Source organism: Python bivittatus, unplaced genomic scaffold (genome assembly GCF_059951505.1).
Source record: "Python bivittatus isolate LINGU-HERP-01145 unplaced genomic scaffold, Pbiv_v1 ctg000220_np1212, whole genome shotgun sequence".
Taxonomy (NCBI): domain Eukaryota; kingdom Metazoa; phylum Chordata; class Lepidosauria; order Squamata; family Pythonidae; genus Python; species Python bivittatus.
The window spans coordinates 40919077-40933057 of record NW_028277048.1 but is presented as its reverse complement, the minus strand read 5'-3'; the positions used below and the strand labels follow the sequence as shown (position 1 = coordinate 40933057).

The window sequence follows — 13981 nt, the reverse complement described above, 5'->3', positions numbered from 1 at the left end:
GAACAAAACTAGTAATTCAAAATAAAACTGCATTAATGCAAGTATTTACAAGAAAGAGAAAAAACACTGACCACATTTCTAATCCAAGTGCACCCTAGAAAAGAACTACAAAGAAGTCTGCAGGATTTTTTTTTTTTTGGTGGGGTGGTGAACGAAGCTGCAATGTAGGACAATGTAATTGTGATTTGTGTGCAAAACACATCCTAATACAAAATGCCTCCCTACTCTTCTTGCATGTGTCCTATTATGGCATCTTTTCATAGATGTTTACAGCTTCAAATGATTTGTTAAGAAAAGGATCAAGAGTCAATATCATCTAGTAGCAGCTTCCAAGGTTTCTGAGCTGAATCCTTCCTGAGGGACAGACCAGGGCTCAAAAAGGACCTTGTGTCCGTGAAGGAGAGGCTCCTTCATGTCTTTCTCTGCATCTTGGAAACACTGGCGAGCATCCGGAGAGCATCTCATGGAGCCTGTGAGAACTCTCGTCTGCTATCAGCATGGGAGGAAATGGATACAGGGCAAACCTAGGAGCTCACTCCGCGTTTACATTTTTGCCACGTTTTTTGCCAGCGAACAAAATGTTATATTGCATGAATGTTTCTAAACTACGTTTCTATTCTTGGGACTGGAAATTTTAGGCTTGATTGTGCCTTTAAGAATAATAATAAAAAGGCTGAGAGTGTCAGAGAGCAGAGTGTCCCTGTTTTTCCGTGACTCAGCAGCCAGGCAGTAACTGTAACAATATAGATATGCTTGACCCACAAGCTCTGGGCCTAGCTACAGTGGTGAAAAAACAACACACAGGAGGGTCACAATGCAAATCCCTGCCCTTCTGTACTTCCATCAAAATGTTGGACACAAGTACATAAGTTATGGGGTTGACATTTGACATCACAACATGTTCTTGTGATTTGACCTCCCTGCAGACGCCCGTGACCTGATCTTAAGAATTACGCTGTTTCTTTTCCAGTAAGTGAATCAGAGACCTAGACTATTTCACTTTTTAAGGAATGAAACTGAAGAAAATTGTTCAAGTCCTAAAACTCTTTGATGTCAGTCCCAGGCTGGACAAAGAAAAAGCAGTTGAAGAGACAGAGGGGTTCCAGGTCATCCCATAACCAGTATAAGAACAATAAGGCTGATATAACTCATAATCTTTTGCCACTATCCTACTTTTGCAACACACACACACATGCATAAAATAATATTATCTGTAGGATAACTTTTAAGTAAAAATGTTTAAAAATATGGAAAAATCATCACTATTTAAAATTAAGATCTGATGTAAAATTATTACAAACTCCAGTTTTTGCTCCTTTGTTTCTAACTTTTGTTTCTGGGTAGATACATTACAGCCTAATCACAGGTATATTGTGTCTGGACTTCCCATCACGGAAGGAATATTTACTTATACGTGTGTGTGTGTGTGTGTGTGTGTGTGTGTGTGTCTGTAAGTAACTTCATGCAGCTGAATATATGTGCACAGAGAAAAAATAATAAATTCACTGGCATTTATATTTAAACTGGTGTTTGTCTTTAAAAAGGAATGTGTTCTTTATTAGGAAATTACATTTAGCTACGGAGCCTACGTACCTGATGCAATATTCTAACTACAGTAAGTGAATGAAAGGTCACGTAGCCTGCTAGACTGCATGGAGCCCGGCATGATATTTACTTTATTACTGGAGGGGAATTGTACAAAGAGGAATTGTGAGGACAAGAAGCAGGAACTGGAAGTGGTGAGAGCATCAGGCAATCTACTTACAGGCATGCTAGGTGGTGTCAAAGAGGGAACATAAAGGAGTCAAAAAGGGGAATCCCTCCACTAAAGATTATACGTATTTATTGCCCATAGTGGCCAATAGGGTGAGAAGCCACAAAAAAGTAATGTACAACGAAGTGGCTCTTCCATCTCTTTCTCTTTCTCCCTCTCTCAGCAAGTCCTAGATACGTGAAGGACTGTCTCTCTCCAACGGTCTCTTCCCCTCCCTGCAAGACCTGCCAGGAGGGGCACACTTCAGGTCCTATCAATGGAAGGATGCCCTCCTGCGGGAACCAGGAAACGTGCCTTTTGTGTCACGGTCCCTGCCCTCTGGGCTCAGATTGCCGCCTTTCTGGAAAGTGTTGAAAAACGGGTTGTTTGCCAGGCTGTGAAGTTAGTAAAGCCTGGGTGGGTTAATATTATTTTGCTTGTTTACTCTCAGCTGCTGTTTTTGTTTTGAATTATACGCTAGTATTGTATGTTTTAAAGTATTGTGGTTTCTGTTTAAACTTTGCTTGCCACTCAGAGTGGCTGTGATGAGAGGGGCTGGTCTATATCTATATCTATATCTATATCTATATCTATATCTAGAGAGAGAGAGAGAGAGAGAGAGAGAGAGAGCGCGATATCTAAATAAATAAATAAATAAAATCAGGAAAGTCCTTCTCCAGTCACTCCATCTTGTTGCCAGCACTGTACATTTAGTCACTAAAGGCCATACATGCAAGAACAGATTTTCTTACAAAATGGGCAAAATTGTGGTTACATTTGTTGCCTTTTAGCTGAGCAATTAGGAGGGTTACAGATGAGCTCTTAATAAAAATTAAGTCTAGCGATCTGAGAACTGTGACTCATCTGGGGGAGCAAGGCACCTGCTCTCCTTGCACGTGCATGAGGTCCTAGGAAAATGCTAAGCGGCTGGTGAGCTCTGCTTGCTTGGTTCATTCTTTGAAGCTCTGGCTTGACTTCACATGTCTTGAGCCTACCGGCCTGGTGTGAGAAGGAAGAAGACAGGAACAGGAAGGAGAAAATCCGCCCTGGGCACTGGAGAGACATACGGCCTCCCTCTAGGACTGGGACGACATAGTGCCACCGAGCTCAGTACTGTCGGCAATACTGAACAGAGGCTTCTCAGGGTTTCAGGGCAGAATTCCCAGCCATGCCTGGATGCCCTGGGACCGTCTGCATTCAGAGCCTGTGCTGTCTCTGAGCCGCCATATTGCCATTTGCCTCACTTTTGACCTTGAGCTACAGAGAGGAAGGCCCTAGGCAAAATACACTCTGGTTTTTTTGCATCTGATTTAATGCATGAACTGCTGCTTCAGTTTATTTCAGTGTAAGAACACATGTGTAGATGCCTCTTACTTAAAAGCTTTCAGGCAAGGTTCCGGAATGTGTTCTTTGTCATATTTCTTCAGGGAATCCAGGAAAGTGTCTACTTTGCCCATCATGGTTTTTGCTGCTTTCCAACTTCTGTCTTTTGGTATTTTGCCACCTGGAGCAGTAAGGATCATAACTGCTGCTGTTACATTAACCACTGCTTCTGGAGGAGATCCAAAGGACTTCAGCTCTGTCAGGTTGTTCTAGAAAGGGAGCCAAAGATGGAGGAGAAGAGAAAGAGATTTTTAACAATACAGTAGTAAATTCCATGATTAAGAAAAAAGAAGCTTATTAGACAGCCCATATCAACGACAGTATATCTGCATTAGCAGAGCAGCAGAATACTACAGGCTATTGTGCAGGACACGAGCTTGGTTGTTTGCTTGCAGACATTTCATTACCCCAACTACTGTAAGTAACATTATCAGTGTGAGTGAGTGTGGGGTTTGCTCCCTGTTTATATACAGTAGCTTGCCCTGCCAGTGTTGGTGGGGGTGTGGTTTTCTCCTTGGTAGTTCCTTGATTAGGGTATGGTTTCTGCTTGATTGTTTGTCTGGTGTTAATCTCTGCTTATCTGGGTGTAGGCTGCTAGAGAGGATGTGTTCTGGACTTTTTGTTTCCTTCTTAGCTTTTTTTATTGTCTCTTTTGAATGGTGTGTAAATGTGGCTGATTTGTCTGAGTGCCAAGCTTCCAGGAATCCCCTAGTGTTTTTGGGTTTAGCTTGGTCTAGGATGCTCACAGTTTCCCAGTTGAAACTATGGTTGAGTCTGCTCATGTGTTGTGAGATTAAGGAGTTTTCATTGTGTCTTCTGACCGCTAGTTGGTGTTCATGGATGTGCTCTGCTAGTCTTCTGCCTGTCTGTCCTACATAGTGGCTGTTGCACTATATGTTGTCCTTACACTGTATGTTGTAGATGACTCCCATTTTTTCTTCTTGGGCTACTGGGTCTTTTGGTTTACTTAAGATGTTTTGGAGGGGTTTAGTTGGTTTGTGTGCTATAGTGATGCTGTGTGGTTGTAATAGCCTGTTGGTTGTTTCTGAGATGTTCTTGATGTATGGTAGTGTTATCTTTTTCGTAACTTGTGTTGGTTGTGCTGTTGTGGGTTGAATGGTCAGGCACTTTTTGATAAAGTTGCGTGGGTATCCATTTTGTTGGAAGACGTTGTATAGGTGATCTGTTTCCTTTTCCTGGTGTTCTTAGTTGCTGCAGCGCATTTGTGACACTAAGGTCCCTGGTAACAATATAGTTGGATGAAGAGGTATGTTGGGCTTACGTAATTTTGGGCATCCATAGAAGTGTGGGAGGATGGGTCCACTGCTTTTCATCTGCCACTGTTCTTCTTTTGTAATTTGACCTTTCTTGGTTAGGTCATTGAGGGTTCTCTTGATCAGATGGCCCAGTTCCTATATTGGGTTGGTGTTTACTGGGATGTAGGTTTCTTTGTCCTCCAATAATTCTTTGGCTTTTTGTATGCATTGTGTTCTGTCCATGATAACTACGGTTTGACCTTTGTTTGCTGGGAGGATGATGATTGTTTAGTCCTTCTTTAGGTTTTTGAGGGCTGCTCTGTCCACGGCTTTGAGTTGGTTCTGCTTCTGTGTTCTTCTGGTCTGTGGTATGATTATCTGCCTTATCTTTTCTTGGGTCTCTGTGGCAAGTTTTAAATGCTGCTTCTAAGGTTGCACAGAATTCTAACATCAGTATTGTCTATGTTGTAGTTGAGACCTTTCTGGAGGATATTGTGTTCTGCCGTGGATAGTGGGGGGCTGGACATGTTGACTAACCATTTGGGTTCAGGTACCTCTTTGCTTCTGGAGTTTAGCTTGAGCAGTTCGGTTTAGAGTTTTGTTTTCCTTTGTTCAGCTTGTCTTAGAGATATAGTCTTGATGGTGGTTGTCAGCATCTTTGTGTGTTCTGGGATCATGGTTTGTTCCAGTTGCTCCTTGAGGTTATCTATGGTGTGCTGGTATTTGTTTAGTCTGAGATGAGCATCCATGATCATTAGTTGTATCATTTTTTGGCTGCTTTGTTGAGCTATTTTCCATCCAGCTGTGCAATTTATTGGAGGTTTGTATCTGACAGTGGTGGGCAGAGCATGCTGTTGTAGGCTTTCATGCAGAAATAATAGTTGTTCCTTGGTGGAGATTTGCATACATACAAATTTCTCCCATTTGTGTGCTTTCTGAAGCAATTGACACTCATATGCAGTTCCAATAGAAGGAAACCACACCCCCACCAAAACTGGCAGGGCAAGCTACTGTATATAAACAGGGAGCAAACCCCACACTCACTCACACTGATGATGTTATCTAGTCAGGTAGTGAAACGTTTGCAAGCAAACAACCAAGCTCAGACAGCACCAAGGACTCCCCAGTTCAGCCTGGAGGTACAGATGTTCTCTTCTATTGGAGTATGGGATCTACAGAATTTTGGAGCAGTACTTCAAAGAGTGCTTCTTTGTCTGTCCAGCTCCATCAGAGTCCTTGATAAAGCCTTCCAGGACACGAGCTCAGTCTAGAAGGGATCTTGGAGTCTTGGTATGTAGAATAACCTCAGGCTAACTGAACTTTTTAGGTTTTTCACTTCATCTTTTGTTGAACAAGAACTATTTATTTCAAAAGTTTATTTGCAGTTTCAAAACATGAGAAACTCTGCAATTTCTCAATTGATGGGGCCTGGAAACGGTTCCTGTAAGAGGAATCAATTATCCAGACTGCACTTCTGTCTCTCTGATCTTCCTTCATAAAAATAGAAGTATATTTATCTATTTAATCAATCACATCTTGAAACAGAGTATATCACACTGCTGGTTGAAAAGCTAAAGGATTTTACCTTATTGAGAGTATCCAGAGCTTCCTGAGCAGCAATCAGTGCTGGTTCAGCTTTAGCCAAATCAGTTTCGCAAGCCCTTTGCTTTTCTGATACATTCTGGGGAAGGAAATATGAATGTTCATCAAAGCTATTTATGCAAATGTATTTGTTACTCCAGCTTTAAAATTCTGAGATTCAGATCACCTCAAGATTCCCTTCCCATCATTTGTTACATAAGGAATGCTAAGAAAGAGAGTAATTTGTGAACATGGGCTGTGAGCAATTTCAGAAGCTTGGTAACAGAAATTTCATAAAAAGAGAGCTGGGCTTTTAGAATACCTAATGAATGAATTCAGAGGAATTACCAAGTAAAGAGAATCACAAGCAGAAAATAGTGAAAGAGATGGTGGCTCTGAAGTGATCCATACTATCTCTCCATCCTCATGCAGTTTTCAGTGCTTCAGTACATATTGAAGAGAGTGTATGTTAGGAGTGGATTTGCAGGGAATAATGGGTACTTTAATGGCTAAATTCTTTAGTATTTTTAAGGTAACAGGGTGCGCTACAGCAAATCCATCAATAATGTAAATTTCTCATATTTGTTTAAAGCATCTCATCTTATTTTTAAAAAATTACGACCTCTTCTCCCAATACAGTGTCTCCCAATGAGCAAAACTAGTTAATGGAACTTGGGGCAAATAGCAACTGATTAAAGAACTATTGTGGGTTATACAGATAATTAATGTTAAAGTGACTGGTTAGAGATTATGGGAGCTAGGGTCTAACTCATCTCTGTCGGAGAAAGCTATCCTGGGCAGCCAATGGTGGTGACACCTGAATTCCACCACAACTCTACATTTCTATGAAGTGGATCTCTGACTTGGCTTACATTATCAGAAACTACTGATGATGATACTGGAAGTAATAAACCACTGGCAATTAAGGTCCTCACATGGTTAAAAAAAAGATGCCAGGAATTAAAGCAAAGCAAAGCAAGTCTCGTGTAGTTCCTTCAAGGGTAATAGATAGAAAATGTGTCTCAGGGAAGTACTTGGTTCTTGCATAGGCCTCCATATGCATTCTTTGGTTAACTGGCAACTTTCTCTTTCCTCCTCTTTTACAGTGTAAGCCCCTGTCAATTCAAAATCAGAAAAAAAATCCTACCATGTTAATGACTTGCACTTTGAGTTCCTCTTCATCAGCAATTGCTTTTTCCCTGCTCACTTTATCTGTTTCAATTCCTACCACCTGAATCAGTTTGTCAGCATCTTCATTCTTGTGCTTAAGCTCTAGCTCCTGAACAGCAAGTTTGGCTTTCAGATCGTCAACCTACAAAGTCCAGCAGGAAAACAAACTCTAAAATGGAGCTGAAACAAGATATGTATGTTTTATAACTACTCCTGATGAAACACATTGGCCTCTTGCAATTACTTTTCTAGTCCCTCAGAAATGGATTAAAACGGTTTGTCCATTTAGAGTCAGAGCAAAAGGTATTACCTTCACCCTGAGATGGCTTCCCAACACCAATATATATCCAGCTAGTGATAGGTATGTGATACCTATCTATCTATCTATCTATCTATCTATCTATCTATCTATCTATCTATCTATCTAAAATAATAATAATAATTTTATAGCTATAGCATTTTTCATCCCAAAGGAAGAATGCCCGATGGTACAACTTGACATAATCATGCTTCCTCCATGATTTCTGATTGCATGGGATCATTTCAGAGAATAGTTGTTCTTAAAATAAAAAATAAAGCTGCAGATCAGGAAGGGAGAAAAAGAGGTAAACAAGGATGAAGTAGATTGTGAGACATTGGCATACCTAAAACATAACTTACACCTTCAGAAAAAATGGTGGGTAACATCTCAGCATAACTTCCAGTACATCCTAGTAAAATATAAAAAAATATTTATCCCGAACAGTGCTAGTACATATTCAGGAAATCTCAGCACCTGTCACCTCCTCCAAGCAGACCAAGTAAAATCATCCTGTAAGTGTAATGCTTGAGTGCTCCTGCCTACTCTGCATGGCTGGCTTAGAATTCTTGTCTTATCTGCAATTAATAACATCTTCTAGGAGGCTGGTTAAATTCAGAAAGAGTTGCAAGAGGAAAAAGTGAAGCTGCTTTTCACCAGCCAAACTGGACTCACGTGTGGCTGCTTTTAAGAAGACAAAAAGAGCCCAGAGACAGGATGTTCTTAAATGGTATATTGCATATGGCTTTTTTTTTTTTTCCTGTTCTGCTTTTCTTTGGAGCCAAAACCAACTCAGGCAATAAGGACAATTCCATAATCCCACCATTTCCATGCCACGTCCTCAAAAGCAATCTGAAGAGGATTTGTGACTATCTTCAATGGCTGGCAACATGAAATGCCAAAAACAAGGAGTGAAACTCAACCCCCCCAGGAGCTTGGCTCTTTGAAGTCTGCTCATCCAGCAGACCAATCCTTATTAGTTTTGCGGGGTTTTGCAGTCAGTTTTGCACTCAGTAGTGTAAAGCCGTCAAGGTAGCATTCCCATTACAGGACCTAAGTTCAGGAACCAGGAGGGGTGAGGCGAGTGTTCCCTCTAAAGAGGAAATGGAGCCACGGCATCTTAAAAAACAAAGGAAAACAAAAGCAAAACAAAATTTGCCACTGGCTCAATTACATTGAGCTGGAGGTAAATCAGCCCAACTCTCCAGTCCTGTTAATGTCAAGAGACTGCATGGGACAGAAATTGCTTTCAAACTAGTGTAGAATCCCTGTATGGAAGCGTCTTTTCTCCTCTAGTCTTTTGCCTCCCCCCGCCCCCCAATAAGATACAAGAAAACAGTGAAGATTCCGTCCATTGCAGCAGCTTTTAGAGGGGGATTTTGAATGCCTCCCCCCTCCCCGATAATCAGGGGATTACATTAAGCAGCCTTTCTCTATCTCCATTCTTCTGCTATGGTATTCAGGCTGCCTACCTCCTTAACTGATTTTGGCTATTTAAAAAGGGCAGAGGGGTGGGGTGGAAATTACTCAGCTCCAGGCAGTATATCATTTTCAGGGAACTTTAGGCAGTGGATTAAAGGTGGTGGCTGAATATGGTTGCTCATCTGGAAAAGCTTTTAGTTATGTACAAATAATTAATTTTAGCATATTACTGGAGAATGTAGCATGATATTGGAAAAAAATCATTTCCCTATAGAGTATCTTTTATCTCAAAATGGAATTTCAAGACTAAACAAAACAGAGAATATTTGCATCGCTCACGAATCCTCCGAGACTAAAATAGAGCAGCCAAGACACTTTCTAGATAGATTTTGTTAAACATGAAATGAAATAACCAGTCACTACATGATAATGCTCTGTAGGCAGCCAACAGCATCCCCACGTTGAGATTTGAAAATTGCTGCGATCAAGAACATCCAATTTGCCCACAAACCTGCGAAGCCGTACTTTGGAGTTTCATTAAGCCATTCTCCAGCCTCTCAATTTTAGCAATCAGTTCCTTTCTTTTTTTAGCTAGGAGGTTCTGGTAAAGTTTGATCTGTTCCAGGAAGGTCTTCGGGGTGGTATAATTATAGCGCCTTTCAGTGGCCAGGTAGATCTTGGACATTTCATTGACTGTTGTATGGACATAGGACATAAACAGGCTGATGGAGGTTTTAACCTCAGGCTGCAAGAAGGACCAGAGAACATCAGCAACAGCAACTTGGTTCTCCCTTTTTTCCTCCCTACTTTTCTTTTTGTAATTTAGAAGTTATTTGCTTATCATTATCTTCATTAAATTAAGACTTTATTATATAGTTTTAATTTTTTCATTAGCTGTAACAAAATCCACACATTTCCATACAGGCAATTACGGGAATTTCCCTCCTGAGCAAGTCCCAGGCCCAACTGCTACTTGATAAAGCTACATTTGCCTAAAGGAGGCAAACTGGATGCCAAACAGGGAATAATGGGAAATTATTTGAATGGAGTTGGTTGACTCTGCCAAATAGCTTTTCCAACTGTTCTGAAGGTCTGCATTTGCTGACTTGAAGGAGCTTCACTTATCAATTTTACTGTTTTGTTATTTATATTTCACCTTTCCTTCCTCCAACATTTTTCTCCACAACAATGATGCTGTGGGATGGGGGCTCTCTCCCAGTGAAGTTCCATGTTGGAAAGTGGGCTTGAACCTGGGCCTCATTTCTCCTAATTCAACACCTTCACAAATTTACTACTCTCTTGCTCTCTCTTCTAAACTCTTTTGGTCACTTCAGAGGAAAGAATAAAATACAGTTAATTAACTGGAATCAGTTCAGATTGTATACAATGAGCATACTGAGCATGGAGCAAAGGCAAGCATTTGTCCAAGTTTGAATTTAAAAAGTCCCATTTATTTTATTTATTTATTTTCCTATCTCTGCCTAATGTCAGTGAACCTGGTAACATTAAAACTGCATGTCCTGGGAGATGCCGTATCAGAAACAGGCAACTCAGAGAGTGCATGTTTTATACCTGATTAAGTTTTGGACATGCTAGCTTCAAATTCCACCATGACATGCAGTCGATAAATTAATGTTATTCTGAGGACTTGAGGTTTTGTGTGCCCCGTTCCTTTCTCTAAGAATCTGATATAAACACTGTGGTATAAGAAACAGAATCTATTAATACTAAATGTACTCAGGAGGAGAAAGCATGTACAGCAAAGGAACACAGACATAAAGGCTCTGGTCAATATTAGCATTTTTGACAGGTCCCAAGAGAACACTGATGTTAATGCTGTACACAAATAAAATTACATTGGGCTTATGCTGCAGTTTTTAAAAATCTGGAATATGCGTCAAAAGAAAAATAAATAAATGTATCATGCTCTTTCCAGGAAACAAAAGCTCCAGGCCAAAATCTATAAAGTGGTAGATTTCAAGCCAACACTATGTGAAGCAGAGACTATAACATAAAAGAGAGACATAATGATAGAAAGAGTCATGGAATATATCACTGCTTATGTAGAAAACATCCATCTTGGCACCACAGTCCTGCAACAGCTAGTAGAGAGGCAGTCACAGTTCTTTCCAAGGTTGGACAATTGGTAACTAGGCAAACAATATCAGTTTTTAAAATTAAAACTAAAGGTTTTCCTTGTTTTCATCAAATCTGTTTCCAAGATTTCCTGTCCTTTGGGCAATTCTATTAACATTTGCAAGAAAGTAAGCAAGCTCTATAGGCTTTATTTCTAAGTAAACGTATTTAGAATTAAATTCTAATGTATATGTTGCGTTTATGAAAACAGATTTGCATGCAATAAATATATATTCCATATTTATTTTACATAATTTTCTATCATTATATGCTGTGTTCATCAAAAAGGCAGGGGATGTAGACCATACTGGCTAGAAGTTAAAAGGCTTCACCATGGGGACACAAAAGATGTACTAGGATATGTTTCTGATGTGGTTATGTACCTGTGGGGAAATGCCCTAAGGCTAATAACATTTGGGAAGGGCAAAGGTTGCCACCCCTGAAGCGCTGCTTTATATTTTAAATGATTATTTGAAGCAGAGAGACAGACTGAGCAAAATAATGGTCTTCAATCTGATATGCTGGCGTTGGAGAAGACTCCTGAGAATACCATGGACAGCTAAGAAAATAAACAAATGGATCATCAAACAAATCAACCTAGAGTTCTCACTTGAGGCACAAATGACCAGGCTCTAATTATTCTACTTTGGATACAATATGCAAAGACCCAGCTCTTTGGAAAAGTGTGTAATGCTGGGAAAGGTGGAAGGAAAGAGAAGAAGAGGATGACCAGCACCAAGGTGGATGGATTCAGTTACAGTGGCAATGGGTGCACAGTTGGAAGACCTGAAGGACCAGGTTGGGGACAGATCATCATAGAAAAAAACTATCTAGGTGGTCATTAAGAATGTATACCAACTTGATGGTACATAACTAATCAATCTGACATGCATTTTTTGGTCAATCCTTCTATAAATTGCTGAAAAAATGGTTGGTCATGAGAGACACACTGATATTTCCTAGTGATCTGACCCTGCTTAGTTTCCTAATCCAGACCACTTTGAACAGGTGCTGCCATCTACCGAGACTGTCCTCCTTTTTGGGCTGAGGGCCACACTTGATCTTTATCACATCAAGATTTTCTGCATGGAACCAGAACAAGAAGTAAGAAGGGCTGGGACAGAAAGGATTTTCAACTTCTGTCATGTTAACATTAACAATGTGGTGACAAAGCTTAGATTGGCTCTGGGGATTGTAATTAAGGTTTGGGAGGGGAGCATGGGTTGCTCACCGTGGTCTGAAGAGACAGAGAGAATGCCTTTTGAAACACATCCAAGAATAAGACTATCTAGGCAGAAAAAACCAAAACAATAATAGAACATTGGGAAAAATGGTTCTATTCAATGCCAAGAGATGTTGGGAGTACACAGTGTCTACTGTTTTGAAAGTGGATGCATACCTCAATCCCTTCAATCTCCTCTAGGAATCTTGCACTGACAGACACCAAGGCATCTTCAGGCCATTCATGAAACCAGTCAATAGCTGTGCAGTTCACTACAGCAGGAAACTTTCTGGCCCTCACACGGAGAGTAGATCCCACAGGAGAGAAACAGAGGATTACCTGGGGAGGGAGTGAAGACCCTTCAATGTGCATAATCATAACTATTAATTACTTAAGAGCTTTTTCTTCTCAAATGTTATTGGGGAGTCCCTGTAAATCTCTGTATATCATATTTACACTTGAAAACTACTTCCCCTGTTAGAGTGAATACTGTAAATATTCCTGCCTTTGCTTATATAACACCAAGTGTTGGCTAAAGCAGGTTCATATCTTATCACCTTCCCATATGGCACAAAACAGAAGCTAATATTTCTTTGAATCAACTATCCCCCCCACCACAAAAAAAGATTAAATGTCTTCTCCTTCCATCAGGCATGCAATAATAAAGGATATTATTAGGATATTATTAATTGCATACATATTCGACTTTTCTTCTAAGGGAAAAAGGTAGAGTGCACAGTTCCATCTCTTCCAATTTCATCTTCACAAAAATTCCTGTGAGGTAGGTTAGGCTGTGAATGGTGGCAGTGTTCACTCATTGTTAACCCATAAACCATGATTTACAAACCCCAGTGCCTTCACTTCATAATGCTTAGTACAAGCCAGCAAACCATATAATGGTGTAAGCCAGTACATGACCCTGGTCACTGGTTAGCCCAAAATAATTCAGTAAACTTCATGGCTGAATGGGATTTGAACCTAAGTCTTCCTAGTCCAACATCTTACCTTTAGTTGTTTTCGGACTTTGTCGATGAAGAATTTCCAGCAGTTTTCACGAGTATCCTGCATGCCCATTGATTTTACCTGAGGCCTCATGGAGCCAATAATATTTTCTACTTCATCATCCTGAAATAGCCCTGGGATCTCACCAGATGCCAAGAAGTCATTGATCAAAACCAAAAACTGCTCTTCAGCAACCTGTGAGTCGGTCATAAGAAAAACGGTAGGGGTATTCTTCACAGCAGCTTTGATGTACTGGGAAGCCAGATCAGCCTGAATCAGAACAGATTCTTGTCAGTTTAGCATCCTTTCTCCTTTTTCTAGGGTTGAACTATTTCAAAAATCCCAAATTTGATATAGAAAATGTTTCTATTATGGAAGCTGGTTAGATGATATTTAGAACAACATTTCATTTCCAAAATCACAGTCATTTCTGTGAACTAGAATAACTGAATATGTGAATGGTTCTGACTCTGAATCAACCTTACCTAACGTTGTCTCTGCCAATAAATTTATGTGAAAGCCACCAGCATACTCCCTGATGGTCCCTAGGTGCCGCCTTTACATTTCCCAAACAGGCTGGCGCAATGCAGCCTTCCCTGGCCCAGGGCTCTCAAAATGCGTTGAACATACATCTCCCAGAACTCCCAGCATGGAAAAGAAAATGCTGACTGGGAAGTTTGGAAGTTTTATTCCTGAGACATCCGGAAGGCACCAGGTTAAAACAGGCTATTCTGGAGGATTGTCCCTGAGCGCTGATC

General features: G+C 40.4%; 1 protein-coding gene across 4 annotated transcripts in view; it reads right to left on the bottom strand.

Moving 5' to 3' along the window:
* DNAH17 (dynein axonemal heavy chain 17) overlaps nt 1-13981 on the bottom strand; it is a 119608-nt gene that overhangs the window by 32603 nt on the left and 73024 nt on the right. For all 4 annotated transcript variants that reach the window (XM_088138413.1, XM_088138411.1, XM_088138410.1 and 1 more), the window contains 6 exons: nt 13227-13493; nt 12399-12560; nt 9375-9608; nt 7121-7285; nt 5978-6073; nt 3128-3345 (listed from right to left, as the gene is read on the bottom strand). In XM_088138413.1, coding sequence (XP_087994539.1) covers nt 3128-3345; nt 5978-6073; nt 7121-7285; nt 9375-9608; nt 12399-12560; nt 13227-13493 — 1142 coding nt within the window. The remainder of the gene's footprint in view (nt 1-3127; nt 3346-5977; nt 6074-7120; nt 7286-9374; nt 9609-12398; nt 12561-13226; nt 13494-13981) is intronic.